Genomic DNA, 21,588 nt, shown 5'->3' on the forward strand with positions numbered 1-21,588 from the left:
TCAGCAGTCAGAATAGGAATTATATGCTCATTTTCTCTCTTATAGTGTCACCAAAATTAAAAAAAAAATTCTTTACAGAAAATATGGCAGCTCCAGATGGTGAGTTTCTGTCAATTAAGAGAACAGATAATTTTAGTTAACCCTTGGAAATCTCACTGACAGTCATTTCTCCTCTCCTTTTCATTTAGATACCCTGTAAAATATCCTAACATGTGATCAGTAATGATTATATACAAGTATCTACTGGACTTTTCACAGGGACCTTTTCTAAAATATACTGACACAGGTTAAAAATGACAGTTAAGAAAGACCAAGATATTTTCCTGGTGAACACTGTAAGTATATTTTGAAGTAAAAATGACAATACACATACACAGAGTTAACCTCACATTTTTACATTCTGTTCCAGGGCTTCCCTTATCACACCATGTCAGTGACTCTCCAGTCACCATTATGGACTTTATTATCTTCCATTTGATGTCTGTATACCTTTCCCTTGAGTCCTAGATGCTACTGTTTCCACTTTGTAAACATCCCAAATGTCTAAATCTGAATAGCCAATTTCTTATTTCATGTATTTTCCTTAATTATTTTTAGAGCATCTTAAAGATTTTGAACACTTCCACCAGAAAATGGGCAAAGACAGCACATACACACAAAGAGGCAATGTATTTGACTCCCTGTAAATCATAGCACTGAAAAAAAATTTTGCCCAGGACAAGAGATTATTTATGATTCATTAAACTCACTGACTGATTCATTTGACTTCTCCATGTAACTCCCTCCCTGACAAAAATATATTAACACAACCCATATGCATTGTAAAAATAAGTTTGACTAAGATCTTTTTGGATTACAAGGAACAAATTAAAGAATAATAAAGCATTAGAACATTTACATTTGAAAATTTGCAATTGTAAATTCATTCTCTACCTCTTTGAGATGTAAATCTTCTACAACTCAGGAATGTTTTCCTTTAGGTCCTGGGAGCCATCCTTTGAGATGTAATCACTAAAAAAGATAGGAGCAACATCTCCCATCTCAGTGGAAGGGTAGGAACCTAACTTCAATAAGTAGACAATTAGGAAACACAGATGGCCTACGCACACTGAACAAATTCCTTCCACTAACCTCCAGGTTGTGTTTTTCTCCCCATTACCTCACCACAGTGTTTAAAAATCCTCCCACCTCTTGTTTCCAGGGAATTGAGTTCAGTCTCTCTCCATTATTGCATGCAGTGTCTTGACCTCTATTGCAATAGTCTTGGATAGTCTTTCCATTTTTAACAAGCATCCAGTGCAATTCTTCTTTTATAGTATTATAGCAGGGGCTGAGAAAGATGTGGAAGAAATATAAATACTATTACCCCATTCTACAGAGTTTATAATCTGTTTAATAAATAAAAATAAAAATACACAAAAGAGGAGTGCCTGGCTGGCTCAGGCGGTTGAGAGTCCGACTTTGGCTTAGGTCATGATCTCACAGCTCATGAGTTCGAGCCCCGTGTCGGTCTCTGTGCTGACAGCTCAGAGCCTTGCACCCACTTCTAATTCTGTGTCTTCCTCTCTCTGCTCCTAACCCACTGGCATTCTGTCTCTGTCTCTCTCAAAAATAAACATTAAATTTTTTTTTTAAATACACAAAAGAATTAATGAAAAAGTAAGAGCAGTAGAGTTTCTGTGAAAGAAGTCAATGTGATTTGAAATTCTTCTACAAATAAAATCATTAATTAACACCTATGTGAACCCAAAAGTAATATTCTGCAAAGAGCATCTCTGACTTTGCCATTGACTACTCTTTAACCTTACTCAGGTTACTTGATAATATCTGTGCTTCTTTGTTGATAAAATAGGGAAAATAGCTGATTTAACTATGTTATGAGACTTAAAAATAGCCAGTAATTATTGAGCACTTACAATGTGGCAGGTGTTATGTTCTAAAATGCTTTACCTATACTAACTCATTAGATTCTTACAACATTAGGTGGTACTATTTTCATCCTTATTTTACATTGGAGGAAACTAAGGCACTAAGATAGTAAACATCTTGATCATAAGTATCGTCACACAAATGGCTGGCCTACAGTGAACATCCAAGCACTATTCCCTACTGCTTACTTCATTCAAGTCTATGAAAATGCTTTCAAACCAAAACCAAACAAATACATGAAAAATAAATAAATATAAAAAGAAATGAATGTCCACTCTGAGAAAATGGGAAAAACTTAGCTGACTTCTGACATTTCTCCAATGTTCTGCATTCTGGTATGTGGGGATAATCAACATAAACTCTGTAAATTGTAATTTCCTGTTACACCTTCCAGTTTCTGCATTCTGAAAGAACACAAATCTGTGTTTTTAAAGGCTGCTTAAATATCTATACTTTTGGATCAGAAGCATCATCTCTCGTGAATGTTTTTCTTCATAATACTGAGAAAGACAGATGGGAATTTGTGCCTTCTCTCCACTGAAAGCAACAGGGAGAAAGTCTTGGAGCTGGGAACCCTTCCTGATTGTTTACTCTGCCTGGCTACCTGCCCATAGCAGCTTCTTGGATCTCTCCCTGAGAGCCCCCATGACAGCTATTCTGAAGGTCAGGTCTGTGCTCCACACATCTGTCACTATATTTCTTGTGATTTGCAGGCAGAAGACTGGTAGAATTGACCTGGGTTATGGATAAATATTGATAGTTGTGTGTGAAAACGTACTAGGGCATATGAGCTAGTTCTGATGTAGGAGAGGAATTTCTGTTCTCTTGACTCACCCCTCTCTTGCTCTTTGCTTTTCAGTTATTTGCATGCTTGTTAACACACATCCTGTAGGACAAGCAAGGACAAGAAGAGACATGCAAACTTAAATGAAACCATCCAGGTACAGTTGTAAGTAAGTGTCTGACAGGACCAAGATAGAAATGACAGGCTTCTGCTGCTTGACTTTTAGTTGTGGGGCAATAGGGAATTTTCTTGTTTTTTGTACTGTTCTTTCCTGGCCTATTTTTACCACTGAGTATGTTTTTATTTTGTAATTGTGAATAAAATATTAATAACACCTCATAAATACATTAAGTGTTAGCTTCACTTTTCAGAAAAGCTGAACTGTTCAATATCTTTCAAAGCATAAGCAAAGTGTGCAGTTTTTTTTGTATGTACAATATTGATTTTACCTGGATACAATGTATTGGATCAACCCTAGAAGTCTGGAAGACAACTGCTTAACCATTGATTCAACAGACATTAAGTTGGGCTGCTCAAAAATTCTCTTGCTCCTATATATTATTAGCATTAACAGTGAAGAATTACTGCTTATGTATTATTGAGTACAAATTTATTGAGCACCTAATATGCTGCCAGTTATAAGTTACATGATATGGTATCCATGTATCCCAGTTACATGATATGGTACCCAGCTTCCTTGAACTAAATTGTTATGCCAAACAAGAAGCCAGATGATCCATCTTTTTAATGTAGATATTTATCCTATATAATCTTTTTTTTAAAATTAATGTTTGTTTATTTTTGGGACAGAGAGAGACAGAGCATGAATGGGGGAGGGGCAGAGAGAGAGGGAGACACAGAATCGGAAACAGGCTCCAGGCTCAGAGCCATCAGCATAAAGCCTGATGCAGGACTCGAACTCACAAACTGTGAGATCATGACATGAGCTGAACTCAGATACTTAACCAACTGAACCACCCAGGAACCCCCTCCTATATAATTTCTTATCCCTTCATATATTTGGCTGCCTGGATAACAAGACAATTCATAGGTAGGTAGGTAGATAGATGATACATGTATGTAATAAAAGACAAATGGTGTTGAATAAATGTAAGACAATTCAGATTAAAAAAAAGAATAGCATACAAAACACCATACAAGCTATAAAATGAATGTTTTGAGAATAAGATTTCTGGAGGTCAATGCTTATAGGGTGTGTCAGGAAACTAAAAAGTCGGTAAGGTCTAGTGATTTTAAGCCCAAGCACAAAATGACCCCCAGGAGAATCTAGTGACAACACAGAGAGCCTTAAATGTAGGGCCTAGGGGAAATGGAATCATATCTTCTCCTGGAAAAAGTGTCAAAGATAGACACAGAATAAGGAAGATCATTTCTACAGAGGCTGGAAAGTGAATGATCCTAAGGAGCTACTAACAGAAGGTGAGAAACTGGGCAGTCACAGTGGGTATCATTGTACATGATCAATCATCAATTAGTGGAATAGCTAGATGATTCCAGCAACATGGTTGGCACTTAGAGAGTCTATAGATACTTGTATTTGAAATGCATTTGAGTTCCATTCCTTTGGTTCCAAATATTAGTGCTTTACCAAACAAATGCTTATGCAGATTCTAACACTAGAAGTGGAATTGTGTTACATGTGTACATATCACTCAAAATACTCAAGAAATTAAGAGGCATGTGAAGATAGTGAGGGCTGCTGTGGCTAGGGAAGGCTTCCTGAATGAAATGCAACCTGAGCTGGGCATTAATGAATGGGCAAAAATGGATTGGCAGAGACTGGCGAGGAAGAAATTAGAACAAGAAAAATTCTAGGAGTCAGGGTATGGAGGCAGCAATACAGCGATGTCAAGAGAAGTAGAAGGAAATGAGGGTTTTTACATGGAATTGGTCCAAATTATAGTTGGCTTGTGGAATTTTAAATGCACTCCCAAACACTAACTTCAAGAGTAACAAAAATTTTATGATTTTCCCAACTGAAATGACAAAACAAAACTTTTGCTAGTTGAAGCAAAAATGTTGATTTTTTATTTATTATTATTTTTTAATTTTGCAGAGGCTGAACAGCCTGAGTATACACAGCCTGAGTGAGGCCTGCATGTGAAATGTAAGTGTTCTTAGTTACATTAAATACTATTTCATTCTTCTTAAGGCCTTCCATGGGCAAGTGGAGGAGAAGAGTGAGTCCAAAGAGGGAGAAGAGAGCCCTCAATAGTTTTTCCCTGGGTTTTTCTTAAATATCAGGCATGTCTCACAAAACATAACACTGTACCTGTCAATGTGGATTTCTCATTGAAAACAGTTATGTGTGAACATTTAGTGGACAGAGACAAAAGAGCCAGATTATAACTTGACATTCAATGGAAGGTGGCAATTCAGTTAGGGTAAGGTTATTTATTACTCCCTTTTGGGTAATATATTATGAAAATTTGTTCCTCGAATCTTTTGTCAATCATAACTCAACACCCAGGTATTCCTAGTTGTTGAATGAAAGCTTTCAGTGGAAGAAAATTCCAAAGAGTTAACAATGGCAAAGCCATGTTTTCCTTTTTGGCCGGTCAGTTAGAATAAATGTGGTTGTACATACACAGGGCATTATAGTTACACCCTTTTATTCACATTGTCATATCTTCCCATACCCCCTTTTGCATATTTAAATTATACAGTGTATATCTAAGTCTTTTAGGGCCAAACTCAAAATATAGTCCCAGAATTAACCCTTCCTTGACAATTCTCATCTTCACTAATCTCTTCCTCTAGACTTTTTTGTATTTCAACTTTAAAAATTAAGGCAACAGAGAATGATGGTTTATGAACTCAGGTAATGGATTTAGATATATTTGGGTTTGGACCACTGTTCTGTGATTTTCTTTATGCTATCAGGCAAATTACTTACTCTCCCCATAGCCTCAATTTTCTCTTTGTTAGAATGAGAACAACAGCAACCCTCAGCGATGTTATATGAATTGAATGAGACCATTTTCCAATATGCTATTCATGGCGCTTGACTAAATTCTCAATAAACTTCAGGCATTTTGAGTGGTAGTAATAATGATATTATTATTAGTCAACCAAAACAGAGAATTTTTTTAAAAATGCAATGACTATTCTTGATATTCACTGTGACTACAATGTTTCTTCTGTTAATAAAAATCCTAATTATCCTTTAATACTTATTCAAATCTTACATCTATCATTAAGACTCTCTCAAATACCTCAGTAACCAGTAATCTCCTCTGAAATATCCTACTAGTCAGAGGATGTTATACAAAATTTTAACAACAGGATTTATTGAACACAATGTGCTTTGAATTCCAACATACCTATGCTTGAATCCCTTCTCTGTAATTTCCTAGCCATGTATCATTAGCAAGTATCTATAACTGATCAAATACAAGGGAGTTTCCAAGGTCCAAATGAGAGAATCCAAAAGAAATTTTAAATTTGTAAACTTAATTATATATTTGCTTATAACATTTAATTTCAAATTTAGTAACAGATTCAAAAGGATTTATTAAATAAAGTAATGTACTTAAAGCATTCTCTTCTCCTATTTTATAAAATATGTATTTAAACTCTTCATAATCATCTTGACATCAATGTCTTATAAATAGAATCATTGGTAAGGCCATCAAATACTGTTTTCCAGATATGATTGAGACACTGCACTTTTCAAATTTCTGAAAAAGGCTTCAGTGGAAAAATTTTACTTCAAGTCTCAAATTTCATTTCCAAAGCTTTGGCACAGTTTTGTTGTTGTTTTTCCATCTGTTTTGTAGGAATAATGGGGATCCTAATGAATCACCGGATTGATTTTCTAAATGATCTTCAGAAGTCTTGCTTATACTCATCCCCATTATTTGGAGTTGTGAGATTATATCCCCAGGAATCATTATTAAATCCATATTAAAATTTTTGGCATTAAGTATCATTAAGTATTTTTTTTCCTCCAATTCTATTTCTGTAAAGGTTTAATACTAGCTGTGACTGAGGTTTTTCAAGCTAGGTATCTTCTTCATAAGCCATTTTGTTGTGTAGATTCAGATAATTTGAGAAAATACTCCAAATTTTGATTCAATTGAAGAGCTCAACCATAAGGCAATTCCTTTTACAGGGAATAGTTTCACATCTGAGCATATGCAGAACTTACCTTCCTTGAGCATCAGCCATTTTACTTCTAAAATCGTGCTATCTGTATCTACAGTTACAGAACTGTTGGATAATTAACTAGATGAGATGGCATGTGGAACACCTGGTATTGTGTCTAGCACATTTTGCATTTTGTATACATTTTAGAATTATAAGGAATCACAATTATCATCAAAGAATACAGATGCCCGGATAATTTGCCCAAAGCAATGCAGCTAAAATGAGAACCCAAGTGTTCCAAATCTATATTCAGCTCACCCTTGGGTAAGCATTTAAAACTCCTTGTTTAAATTTAATGTACTATGGATGAAAATAAATCATTTCAGAACTAGATTAGTGGAATAGTAATTTGTAGCAGATTTTTAAAAGATGAAAAAGAGAGATGAGTGGCTAAAGTCTGTGGCATACGGAGATTAAAAAAAAAGAGGTCAATGATTGGGAAACTGACTGGCAAGGAGACAATACATTAACAATTATGTTATCTGTTAGGACTTTTTGTTTGATATTTGCTTGATCCCTACTAGTGTAAGTTTTAGTTTTCTGGTACACAAAGGATCTGAATTTATTCTGATCATGTATGACCTTTCAAATAAGAAGAATTTTCTGATCAAAATTGTTTAATTAGATATCTGCCTTTCATATGTACTATTGTTTACTTGAGGCATTTAAAAATTGACTATTTCAGATGTAATTATATTCATAGAAGAATTTTATATTACTACAATTATAACTTTATAACTAGTTGGTATATTTGTCACTAATGGAAATTTAAATAAAATTCACTCATTAAAATACACAATTATCAAAACATACAGATATTAAAATGTAAATGGATATTTATTTAAATGTGCTTGTCTTTGTAATGCAGTGCCACATTAAAGTTCACACAGCAGTTTGGGAGCACATGTCTGGCAATTAGATAGACAAAGTTCTAAGTCTCAGGACTGATGATCATCTCGTTTCAGGTCTGGTGGTAATTATCACTAGTCATGGTTTTTTGGTTTTGCTTTGTTTTTTTAAGTTTATTTATTTTGAGAGGGAGACAAAGTGCAAGTGGTGGACGAGCCGAGAGAGAGAGAATCTCAAGCAGGCTATATACTGTCAGTCCAGAGCCTGATGCAGGACTCGAATTCACAAACTGTGAGATCATGACCTGAACCAAAGTCAGATGCTTAACTGACAGAGCCACCAAGGCACCTCTATCACTGGTCTCTTGTGTGAACTCTTCCCTCTAGTGAGATAGAGCTCCTCATTTTCACTCAAACATTCTTACAAAAATTCTCAGTATTATGACTGTGTAAACCTGAAAAGCCTATCACTTTTCTTTCCATCAGACTTGCCTTCTTTTTTTTTTTCCTCAGATCCACTCTTACCACTCCAGAGAACTTCCTATGACCCTGTATTGTTTTACTTCCATCTTGTTCAGTGCTCATATACCTCTTATCATCATACTAGGACATAGAGTTTCAAAGAATGAAACCTGAGAGATCATGAAAATTATCAGTAGGAAGACTGGAGTTCCAAAGGTCGAAATGAAATTGCCAGATAGGAGGAATATGTTCATTGTAGCCTGTGTTGCCTGTACTTTTGTGGGTGTTTCATCTAAGGAATTATTGCCATGATCAATGTCAATGAGCATTTTTTCTGTTTTCTTCAAGGAGTTTTATTACATTTTCAGGTGTTATATTTAAGTCTTTATTCTGAGTTAATTTTTGTGAGTGGTTTAAGATAAGGATCAGGTCCCCAGTCTTAAAAATTATTAAAATTCCTGCAGATCTTTTGTTAATATGGGTTATATACTAATATTTCCATATTATAAATTAAAACACACTTTAAAATCTTAATACATTTTAAAAATTATGTTAACAGAAAGAACTTTTATGAAACAAAATAATTTACAGAATATTTGGTGAGAAAAGTAAAATTGTTTTATGTTTTTGAAAATCCATGTGGCTTAATAAAAGCTAAGTTTTCATTTCTGCTTCTCCTATGGCTAATTTTATGTGTCAACTGGGCTAAGGAATGTGTGGTAACACATTATTTCTGGATATGTCTGTGAGGGTGTTTCTGGAAAAGATTAGCATTTAAATCAGTCCACTGAGTTGAAGAGGATCCACTCTCACCACAACAATGGGTTCCATCCAATCCAATCCCTTGGGAAACTGAATAGAACAAAAAGGAAGAGGAAGGGTGATGTCGTTATTTGTACTTGAGCTGGGACATCTATCTTCTGCCCTCAGACATTAGACTGTGACTTGCACCACAGGATCCCCTGGTTCTCAGGCCTTCGGACTCAAACTGGATTATACTACCTGCTTCCCTGGTCCTCCAGCTTTCAAATGGCAGCTACAACCTCACTGATACAGCTTCTTAATTCCATATTAGCCAATATGTTATTTGGTTAAAGTATATGAAAATCTGGGATTACACAGATTCGTAGTTGGAGAAAAGAAAGTATTTTTATTTTCCAGATAATTGTGCATGTTCCCTTTTGATACTACACCAGAACTTGGCAAGGAGTAGTTTCCTAAAAGTTAATTGCAATGTGGAAATTTGAGACCACATCAGTAAACTCTTTAAACTTATTACATTTAAAATCCATGTCAATCTTGAATTTTTCTTTTAATGGGAGGGAGAGAGACAGAGTACAAGCAGGGGAGGGGCAGAGAGAGAGGGAGACACAGAATCTGAAGCAGGCTTCAGGCTCTGAGCTGTCAGCACAGAGCCCAACGCGGGACTCGAACTCATGAACTGCGAGATCATGACCTGAGCTGAAGTTGGATGCTTAACCAACTGAGCCACCCAGGCACCCCAGTCAATCTTAAATTTTGAATGAGTCTTTGTTTGTAAGTTGTTTTTGAGAAATCCTGCAAGTTTCATTCAGAAAACACTGGTTTACTGACCTAAGCTGAATTTCTAAATGTTGACACATTTCATCAAAAGATGTCAAAATCTCAGACTCATTGACATTGCCACTAATTTAATTAGAAAAGTTTTGAAGTATTGCAAAGCTATCCTGGTTCACGTGGCATATATTTTCCAAAATACTAATTTTTATTTGAAAGTTTGATAATGCCATCATTTGTTCTCCTTGAAGTAATAAGCTCATTCATTCAACTTTTGGGAAAATATCTGCCTAATACCTAAGTCTAAATCTTTTGTCAGATAATCATTATTGCAAATAAAAAAGTGGTTTTCTATGAACAGAGGGGCTAATTTAGCATGCCACTGGATTGCCCAAATGATATTCCTGGAGATAACCATCTAACATCACTATGAGACAGAAGAACTTTATGTGCACCTACCATTTTCTCATACAGAATATTACAGAGATATTTCTGAGGGTAGAAATTTAGTGAAATTTCTACTAATTCATCAAAGACATTCTTAAATGAAACTGGCATATGTTTACTGTAAGTGTGAGGCGAATCAAGAATTTAAAAAATTGGTAGTATAATTTGGTGCCACCACATTGACTTGTCCTAAGGCACCTGCAGTTTTATCTAGAATTTTTTAGTACTGTCACTGTAAATGTCAGCACATTGAGAAAATGAGAATACTGTTTTAGTATTATTATAAAAAGAATTTTGACATTAAGGGTTTTCTGAATAGGTCTTGGGGGATCCCCCGGTGGTGAAGGTACCACACTTTGAGATCCACTGATTAAAGTTTTATATTTGAAAGAGAAAGAGAGAGACAGAGACACATGAATGCCACTACCTTGGCCAAAATATGTTTTCCATAGCCAGTAGCAGTGCAATTGCAATGTTATACTTTCAGAAAATAATTATCTCCACTTCTTAACCCCCAAAATGCTATTTATAAGGTCTCTAGTAGCAGGGGTTTCCCGAGTGTTTGCTTTCTATTTGTCACCTGATAATCACTCTGAGCTACCAACTCAGGATCAAGTACAGATTCATAAAGTTACAAGTAGATAATAACTATTATCCTGACTGTAGCCCACTCTTCTGTGCAACCACTTTGACTCTCAACTATCAAATTATGGCCACTAAGCTCTTCATAGCAGTTTTGGAAATTCATGGAGTATTATAAATATATTTTTTAAAAGCACTTTTTTTTTCTTTTTCCCCTGTTATTTTTTATTTATTTGTTTTGAGAGAGAGTGGGGAAGGGGCAGAGAGGGAGGGAGAGAGAGAATTCCAAGCAGGCTCTGCACTTCAGCACAGAGCCTCACTCGGGGCTCAAACTCACAAAAGTGTAAGATTATGACCAGCGCTGAAACCAAGAGTCTGATGCTTAACTGATAGAGCTGATCAGGTATCCCTGTGTTCTTATTTCAAGATTATTTATGTAACGTAGCACTCTGACAGGAGGGAGAATTTACATTTGCACAAGAGCGGACAGCTTTCAAAAGGGAAGCAAACAGCAAACAAGGGAAAGAGAATATAATGAAGAGTGTACATATATTGATAGTTGATAGTAACACATTCTAACTATATATGCAAAGATAAATATTTTGGGAGTGGGGTTAAGGAGAACTATCTATATGGGTAAAAAGGGTGTGTGGTTTTAAACAGTGTTTGAGATGAAAAAACAAAAGCAAAACCCCAATGCTCAATAAATCTCTACATCTTGGAAAAACAGCTTCTTTGTCACTACTTTGACTCGCCTGATGATGAGATGGCTCTACAGATTCCTCACTTGATTTTGTATCGGCTATAAACATAATTTCTATAACAAAGACAGTATTTTCTGAGATGAGAAAAAGTAGACCCATTTGTCAGATAGTCCAGGAGCCTGAATAGACTGACATAAATGACCTGACATGAGTTCTCACTAGAGTCACCAGATAAAATGCTTCACTCACTACATTTTCTTGCTTAGGGAACTATAGTTTCAAAAAGAAAAACTAGAAAACATTAAAAAAAAAAAATCTAAGATGGCGGCTTAGGAGGACACTGGGCTCACCGCGCGTCCTGCTGATCACTTAGATTCCACCTACACCTGCCTAAATAACCCAGAAAACTGCCAGAGGATTAGCAGAACGGAGTCGCCGGAGCCAAACGCAGACGAGAGGCCCACTGAAGAGGGTAGGAAGGGCGGCGAGGCGGTGTGCGCTCCACGGACTGGCGGGAGGGAGCCGGGGCGGAGGGGCGGCTCACCGGCCAAGCAGAGCCCCCGAGTCTGGCTTGCAAAAGCGGAGGGGCCTGACAGACTGTGTTCCCACAACAAGCGCGACTTAGCGTCTGGGAGGTCATAAGTTAGCAGCTCTGCTCGGAAAGCGGGAAGGCTGGAGGACAAAGGGAGGGAGAGCTGCTGAGCCCCCTGACAACAGAGCTCAGTTTGGTGGGGAACAAAGGCGCTCGCCAGCGCCATCTCCCCCGCCCATCCCCCAGCCAAAATCCCAAAGAGAACCAGTTCCTGCCAGGGAACTTGCTCGCTCCGCACAAACACCCAACTCTGTGCTTCTGCAGAGCCAAACCTCCGGCAGCGGATCTGACTCCCTCCCGCAGCCACAGGGCCCCTCCTGAAGAGGATCACCTAAGGAGAAGCGATCTAAGCCTGCCCCTCCTGCCCCTGTGCACCTTGCCTACCCACCCCAGCTAATACGCCAGATCCCCAGCATCACAAGCCTGGCAGTGTGCAAGTAGCCCAGACGGGCCACACCACCCCACAGTGAATCCCGCCCCTAGGAGAGGGGAAGAGAAGGCACACACCAGTCTGACTGTGGCCCCAGCGGTGGGCTGGGGGCAGACATCAGGTCTGACTGCGGCCCCACCCACCAACTCCAGTTATACACCACAGCACAGGGGAAGTGCTCTGCAGGTCCTCACCACGCCAGGGACTATCCAAAATGGCCAAGTGGAAGAATTCCCCTCAGAAGAATCTCCAGGAAATAACAATAGCTAATGAGCTGATCAAAAAGGATTTAAATAATATAACAGAAAGTGAATTTAGAATAATAGTCATAAAATTAATCGCTGGGCTTGAAAACAGTATACAGGACAGCAGAGAATCTCTTGCTACAGAGATCAAGGGACTAAGGAACAGTCACGAGGAGCTGAAAAACGCTTTAAACGAAATGCATAACAAAATGGAAACCACCACAGCTCGGCTTGAAGAGGCAGAGGAGAGAATAGGTGAACTAGAAGATAAAGTTATGGAAAAAGAGGAAGCTGAGAAAAAGAGAGATAAAAAAATCCAGGAGTATGAGGGGAAAATTAGAGAACTAAGTGATACACGAAAAAGAAATAATATATGCATAATTGGTATCCCAGAGGAGGAAGAGAGAGGGAAAGGTGCTGAAGGGGTACTTGAAGAAATAATAGCTGAGAACTTCCCTGAACTGGGGAAGGAAAAAGGCATTGAAATCCAAGAGGCACAGAGAACTCCCTTCAGACGTAACTTGAATCGATCTTCTGCACGACATCATAGTGAAACTGGCAAAATACAAGGATAAAGAGAAAATTCTGAAAGCAGCAAGGGGTAAACGTGCCCTCACATATAAAGGGAGACCTATAAGACTCGTGACTGATCTCTCTTTTGAAACTTGGCAGGCCAGAAAGAATTGGCACGAGATTTTCAGGGTGCTAGACAGAAAAAATATGCAGCCGAGAATCCTTTATCCAGCAAGTCTGTCATTTAGAATAGAAGGAGAGATAAAGGTCTTCCCAAACAAACAAAAACTGAAGGAATTTGTCACCACTAAACCAGCCCTACAAGAGATCCTAAGGGGGATCCTGTGAGACAAAGTACCAGAGACATCACTGCAAGCATAAAACATACAGACATCACAATGACTCTAAACCCATATCTTTCTATAATAACACTGAATGTAAATGGATTAAATGCGCCAACCAAAAGACATAGGGTATCAGAATGGATAAAAAAACAAGACCCATCTATTTGCTGTCTACAAGAGACTCATTTTAGACCTGAGGACACCTTTAGATTGAGAGTGAGGGGATGGAGAACTAGTTATCATGCGACTGGAAGCCAAAAGAAAGCTGGAGTAGCCATACTTATATCAGACAAACTAGACTTTAAATTAAAGGCTGTAACAAGAGATGAAGAAGGACATTATATAATAGTTACAGGGTCTATCCATCAGGAAGAGCTAACAATTATAAATATCTATGCGCCGAATACCGGAGCCCCCAAATATATAAAACAATTACTCATAAACATAAGCAACCTTATTGATAAGAATGTGGTAATTGCAGGGGACTTTAACACCCCACTTACAGAAATGGACAGATCATCTAGACACATGGTCAATAAAGAAACAAGGGCCCTGAATGAGACATTGGATCAGATGGACTTGACAGATATATTTAGAACTCTGCATCCCAAAGCAACAGAATATACTTTCTTCTCGAGTGCACATGGAACATTCTCCAAGATAGATCATATACTGGGTCACAAAACAGCCCTTCATAAGTTTACAAGAATTGAAATTATACCATGCATACTTTCAGACCACAATGCTATGAAGCTTGAAATCAACCACAGAAAAAAGTCTGGAAAACCTCCAAAGGCATGGAGGTTAAAGAACACCCTACTAACGAATGAGTGGGTCAACCAGGCAATTAGAGAAGAAATTAAAAAATATATGGAAACAACGAAAATGAAAATACAACAATCCAAACGCTTTGGGACGCAGTGAAGGCAGTCCTGAGAGGAAAATACATTGCAATCCAGGCCTATCTCAAGAAACAAGAAAAATCCCAAATACAAAATCTAACAGCACACCTAAAGGAACTAGAAGCAGAACAGCAAAGGCAGCCTAAACCCAGCAGAAGAAGAGAAATAATAAAGATCAGAGCAGAAATAAACAATATAGAATCTAAAAAAACTGTAGAGCAGATCAACGAAACCAAGAGTTGGTTTTTTGAAAAAATAAACAAAATTGACAAACCTCTAGCCAGGCTTCTCAAAAAGAAAAGGGAAATGACCCAAATAGATAAAATCATGAATGAAAATGGAATTATTACAACCAATCCCTCAGAGATACAAACAATTATCAGGGAATACTATGAAAAATTATATGCCAACAAATTGGACAACCTGGAAGAAATGGACCAATTCCTGAACACCCACACTCTTCCAAAACTCAATCAGGAGGAAATAGAAAGCTTGAACAGACCCATAACCAGCGAAGAAATTGAATCAGTTATCAAAAATCTCCCAACAAATAAGAGTCCAGGACCAGATGGCTTCCCAGGGGAGTTCTACCAGACGTTTAAAGCAGAGATAATACCTATCCTTCTCAAGCTATTCCAAGAAATAGAAAGGGAAGGAAAACTTCCAGACTCATTCTATGAAGCCAGTATTACTTTGATTCCTAAACCAGACAGAGACCCAGTAAAAAAAGAGAACTACAGGCCAATATCCCTGATGAATATGGATGCAAAAATTCTCAATAAGATACTAGCAAATCGAATTCAACGGCATATAAAAAGAATTATTCACCATGATCAAGTGGGATTCATTCCTGGGATGCAGGGCTGGTTCAACATTCGCAAATCAATCAATGTGATACATCACATTAACAAAAAAAAAGAGAAGAACCATATGATCCTGTCAATCGATGCAGAAAAGGCCTTTGACAAAATCCAGCACCCTTTCTTAATAAAAACCCTTGAGAAAGTTGGGATAGAAGAAACATACTTAAAGATCATAAAAGCCATTTATGAAAAGCCCACAGCTAACATCATCCTCAATGGGGAAAAACTGAGAGCTTTTTCCCTGAGAGCAGGAACACGACAAGGATGCCCACTCTCACCGCTGCTGTTTAACATAGTGCTGGAAGTTCTAGCATCAGCAATCAGACAACAAAAGGAAATCAAAGGCATCCAAATTGGCAAAGATGAAGTCAAGCTTTCGCTTTTTGCAGATGACATGATATTATACATGGAAAATCCGATAGACTCCACCAAAAGTCTACTAGAACTGATACAGGAATTCAGCAAAGTTGCAGGATACAAAATCAATGTACAGAAATCAGTTGCATTCTTATACACTAACAATGAAGCAACAGAAAGACAAATAAAGAAACTGATCCCATTCACAATTGCATCAAGAAGCATAAAGTACCTAGGAATAAATCTAACCAAAGATGTAAAGGATCAGTATGCTGAAAACTATAGAAAGCTTATGAAGGAAATTGAAGAAGATTTAAAGAAATGGAAAGACATTCCCTGCTCATGGATTGGAAAAATAAATATTGTCAAAATGTCAATACTACCCAAAGCTATCTACACATTCAATGCAATCCCAATCAAAATTGCACCAGCATTCTTCTTGAAACTAGAACAAGCAATCCTACAATTCATATGGAACCACAAAAGGCCCCGAATAGCCAAAGGAATTTTGAAGAAGACCAAAGCAGGAGGCATCACAATCCCAGACTTTAGCCTCTACTACAAAGCTGTCATCATCAAGACAGCATGGTATTGGCACAAAAACAGACACATAGACCAATGGAATAGAATAGAAACCCCAGAACTAGACCCACAAACGTATGGCCAACTCATCTTTGACAAAGCAGGAAAGAACATCCAATGGAAAAAAGACAGCCTCTTTAACAAATGGTGCTGGGAGAACTGGACAGCAACATGCAGAAGGTTGAAACTAGACCACTTTCTCACACCATTCACAAAAATAAACTCAAAATGGATAAAGGACCTAAATGTGAGACAGGAAACGATCAAAACCTTAGAGGAGAAAGCAGGAAAAGACCTCTCTGACCTCAGCCGTAGCAATCTCTTACTCGACACATCCCCAAAGGCAAGGGAAGTAAAATCAAAAGTGAATTACTGGGACCTTATGAAGATAAAAAGCTTCTGCACAGCAAAGGAAACAACCAACAAAACTAAAAGGCAACCAACGGAATGGGAAAAGATATTCGCAAACGACATATCGGACAAAGGACCAGTATCCAAAATCTATCACACCCGAAAAACAAATAACCCAGTGAAGAAATGGGCAGAAAACATGAATAGACACTTCTCTAAAGAAGACATCCGGATGGCCAACAGGCACATGAAAAGATGTTCAGCGTCGCTCCTTATCAGGGAAATACAAATCAAAACCACACTCAGGTATCACCTCACGCCAGTCAGAGTGGCCAAAATGAACAAATCAGGAGACTATAGATGCTGGAGAGGATGTGGAGAAACGGGAACCCTCTTGCACTGTTGGTGGGAATGCAAATTGGTGCAGCTGCTCTGGAAAGCAGTGTGGAGGTTCCTCAGAAAATTAAAAATAGACCTACCCTATGACCCAGCAATAGCACTGCTAGGAATTTATCCAAGGAATACAGGACTACTGATGCATAGGGCCACTTGTACCCCAATGTTCATAGCAGCACTCTCAACAATAGCCAAATTAGGGAAAGAGCCTAAATGTCCATCAACTGATGAATGGATAAAGAAATTGTGGTTTATATACACAATGGAATATTACGTGGCAATGAGAAAAAATGAAATATGGCCTTTTGTAGCAACGTGGATGGAACTGGAGAGTGTGATGCTAAGTGAAATAAGCCATACAGAGAAAGACAGATACCATATGGTTTCACTCTTATGTGGACCCTGAGAAACTTAACAGGAACCCATGGGGGAGGGGAAGGAAAAAAAAAAACAAACAGGTTAGAGTGGGAGAGAGCCAAAGCATAAGAGACTGTTAAAAACTGAGAACAAACTGAGGGTTGATGGGCGGTGGGAGGGAGGAGAGGGTGGGTGATGGGTATTGAGGAGGGCACCTTTTGGGATGAGCACTGGGTGTTGTATGGAAACCAATTTGTCAATAAATTTCATATAAAAAAAATCTAAAAAAAAAAAACAAAAAAAACAAAAAGAAAAACTATGGAGCACCTGGGTGGCTCAGTCGGTTGAGTAACCGACTTTGGCTCAGGTCATGATCTCACAGCTCGTGAGTTCGAGCCCTGCATCGGGCTCTATGCTGACAGCTCAGAGCCTGAAGCCTGCTTCTGCTTCTGTGTCTCCCTCTCTCTCTGCCCCTCACCCACTCGCACTCTGTCTCTGTCTCTCTCAAAAATAAACATTAAAAAAAAATTTTAGAAAAACTAATCAACAAAACTGTAAGTCTTCAATTTCTTATTGGGAATTTTTCCATTGCTTTGTCTTATATATTTTTCTGTGGGCATTTTACTATTGAACATACTGTTCGATTTTTTTTAATGAAATATTTTTCTATTTCCATTAAGATTCAAAGAGATTGTCATGTGCATGGAACTCGAATAGGGCAGATAATAGTTCTAAAATTCTTTGGGTTTATGAGCCATAATGAGATATTTAATATTTTCTATTAAAGTGTAATTCTGGGTACACTTGGGTGGCTCAGTTGGTTAAGCATTTGACTCTTCACTTTGGCTCAGGTCATGATCTCATGGTTCATGAGATCCAGCCCTGTGTTGGGCTCTGTGCTGACAATGCTGTGCCTGCTTGGGATTCTCTCTCCTCTCTTCTGCCCCTCCCCAAACTCACATGCATGTTTTCTCTCAAAATAAATAAACCTTAATAAAAACCTTTAAAAAATAAATAAATGTCATTTTGCTTATCACCTTAAAAGATAGTTAAAAGGGTGAAAAACTGAACCCCAAATTCATTTCTTATTAGTAATAAGATATATGAAATTGCTTTATTAATGTCAGCTTTTATTGAAAGGTCTAATTCTACTCTTTCTGCCCTCCTGTGCAAAACTCTAGTAAAAGTCATGTTTTCTTAGCCATATTTTCCTCTCTAAATTAATAGCTGATTATCCAAACAGCAGGGGAAGTTGAGGAAACACTACTTCCCCATGAGCCTCCTCACTGTTACTTAGAGACTTCAAAATGAATATGTGTTTTAAGGCTCATGTTTTCATTAGTTTCTAACTCTTCCTTAGAACTGTTTGAACTGAATTTACTCTTAGGCCAACCAGAGGTATTATAAGTGGTTCCTTCAAATGGGTAGGTTACAGGAGGGAGCAGCTACATGTAAAATTTTATCTCTTGACTTTAATTTTATCCATAAAATGATCCTAATAAAATTTTCGAAGTCTTTTTCTCCATCCTGCCCAGCATTTATTCTCCATTTAAACTGAACTGTTTTACTTCTTGGCCCCATGGATAGAACATAGGCATTTTTAACCATTCCTCATAAATTACACATATCCTTCTTCTCAGTCTAGGAACCTACTCCATCATTTAAAACTAGCTCAGATCTCACAAGTTCCATTATGCCCATTCCCACTTCTTAAAATCCAGTCATCTTTGTTATCTGGACTCTTCTTATTTAAGGGAGTCGTCTTACCTAGAGAACTGGGAGACTGAAGTATAGTGATGCTAAATAATGTCATGAAACTAAATGAGATCACATACCAATTGAGTGCAGTTAGAAAATAAGATCTGAACACTGGTAACATAAAGAGGAACCAGAATCAGACAAGAAACCCAAATTAAAAAAAAAATCAAAAGACAGTATCTCAAGGAGGAGAGAGTGATCAACTCCTCCAAATACTGATGATAAATCATGAGTCATTTTATTCCCATATTCTTTGTTATATGATAGAGGGAGATGACCTTAGAGATTAACTAAAAAGTTTCTTGATTTTTTATTCTTCTTTTTGCATTATTCCCAGGACAGCCTGATAACTTTGGGGAATGCCTTCTCTCATAGCTAAGCCTTTTTGTATTTCCCTTTAGCACTACACGGTTAGCACTTTTCTAATAAAGTAAAACCTTGGATTGCAAGTAACTTGTTCTGTGAGTGATCTGCAAGATGATTAAACATTTCTAATAAACTTTAACTTGATAAACAAGTGATGTCTTGCAACACGAGTAGTATGTGATGCCCAATGTCATATGATCACATGTGAGCCAATGGTTCTTCTCTCTCTCTTTCTCTCTCTCTCTCTTTTGCTGGCTCTCACGGTGGGATTGTGGGTGATCATCTCCCATGCTTAGTCTCAGGCTGCATTGTTTGGCAGAAATCATTGATTTTTCAGAACATTGAAAAGGTGCTCACAACTGGCACTAGGGTAATTTTTGTCACTTCAAAGCACCTATGGACAGTCCTTTGCTTTTCCATATACGAGTTAGCTTAGGAATGCTTTGCTTCATTCTAGGTCAGGCTGCCTGCAGATGTAAACCCTTTCCTCTGCTGCCTTACTGCAAGTTACATTAAATAGAGTATATTACAAGAGTTTATTAAGACTGTACTGTAGTGAACATGTGTGCAAGCATATGGCATGGCCCCCATGAAGAAAAAAATTCCATAGAGCCAATAGATAGCAGTATTTCTGTTAGTGATAGTGAAAGTCATCCTACACAGTAACCCTCGTCTCTCTTGTCTCCCTCACACCAGCGACAGAGGTTTCTAAAGGTAAGTGCAGGTTAATTTGTTTATTCTTCTTTATATTTTATATTGTCTTTATTATTTTGTATTGTATTACAGTACTGTAATCATTTTTATATGATTTTTGGGTTGTGAAACAAATCATCTGAGTTTCCATTATTTCTTATGGGGAAATTCACTTTGATATACAAGTGCTTTGGATTACCAGAATGTTTCTGGAACTAATTATGCTTGCAAACCAAGGTTTTACTGTACTTCTATTTTCTTTGCTATCAAGGTTAGCACTTAATTTGTAAACATGAAAGAACACAGTAATTTCATAAATGTATACATTTTATTTACCTCTAAAAGAGCCAGGCTATCCTCCTCCTCCTTCCACGATGCCCAGCAGGGAGATCAGTCACACATTACTACTCAGACACAGTGAGAACTGCAGAGACCTGCACCTGGTGTCAGGAGTATGATGTACTAGTCCTGGCTCTAACAGGGACTTGGTACTATCAGTGAAGTCACTTGTCTTTTTAATCATTGGAATCCTATTCTTTTTTTAATTTTTATTTACTTTTGAGATGTGTGTGTGAGCAGGGGAGGAGCAGAGAGAGAGGGAATCCCAAGCAAACTCCACGCTGTCAGTACAGAGCGCCGCATGCAGAGCTCAAACTCAGGAACCATGGTATCATGATCTGAGCTGAAATCAAAAATCGGATGCTTAACCCACTGAGCCACCTGGGAGTGTTCATTTTTAAAGCACAAATATCTACCTAGGCCACATCAAGTAAGTCATATATACTATATCACATTGAATAGTATAAATCATTGAATAATTTATTATATGAAAATAATGGGTACAGCTAATTAACTATCCAGTTCTACATTAGTTACAATGCTTGCCTCTACATTATTCTTCCAAAATTCTTCTAACAATTTTCTGGATTATGAGGGTTAGAAATAATGTAACATAGGCTTCCTCTTTTTTCAAAGGTTAAAATAGATAGTGATGTCTTAGAGGCCAAGGTTTTACCTCTGATTTCTACTTCTGATTTTAAAAACGGTTTTCATGGATGTCTCAGTGCAAACAGCTAAAAAAACTCTAAATCCAATAAAGGCAATGGAATTGTTGTGTGGTACACTTTTATTATAGTAAACAGTTCATATTGTACAGTAAAAGCTGATTCATATCCTGTCATTTATCAAAAGAAGAATGAAAAATCTTCAAGTCCTGCCTTGCTAACCAGGGAGGATGCAATTTTTCTTTCAACATTATGAGAAATAAAACATAATAAAAATGATGAAAATAACTGTCAAGTAAGTTGACACTGGTGAGAGGCATACACTGTTTACCTATGGCATCTTTTCCAGAGAAAAATCTTGAATATACCAAAG

At 37.6% G+C, this 21,588-nt stretch overlaps 1 protein-coding gene and 1 long non-coding RNA gene across 9 annotated transcripts in view; one reads left to right on the forward strand and one right to left on the reverse strand.

Annotated features, from left to right (window-relative positions):
* LOC109493429 overlaps positions 1 to 6,662 on the forward strand; it is a 557,438-nt gene extending 550,776 nt beyond the window's left edge. Inside the window, exons 7-9 of the long non-coding RNA XR_006588324.1 lie at positions 2,789 to 2,882; positions 4,791 to 4,841; positions 6,514 to 6,662. This is a non-coding gene — a long non-coding RNA (uncharacterized LOC109493429). The remainder of the gene's footprint in view (positions 1 to 2,788; positions 2,883 to 4,790; positions 4,842 to 6,513) is intronic.
* RIT2 (Ras like without CAAX 2) overlaps positions 1 to 21,588 on the reverse strand; it is a 446,014-nt gene that overhangs the window by 38,571 nt on the left and 385,855 nt on the right. Inside the window, exon 5 of one of the 8 annotated variants that reach the window (XM_045042160.1) lies at positions 336 to 1,330. The exons of the other annotated variants lie outside the window; for them this stretch is intronic. Coding sequence (XP_044898095.1) covers positions 1,319 to 1,330 — 12 coding nt within the window. The 3' untranslated portion in view covers positions 336 to 1,318. Of the gene's footprint in view, positions 1 to 335; positions 1,331 to 21,588 lie in introns of those variants that run through there. 8 annotated transcript variants of the gene reach the window in all.

Source organism: Felis catus, chromosome D3, assembly GCF_018350175.1.
Source record: "Felis catus isolate Fca126 chromosome D3, F.catus_Fca126_mat1.0, whole genome shotgun sequence".
NCBI lineage: Eukaryota > Metazoa > Chordata > Mammalia > Carnivora > Felidae > Felis > Felis catus.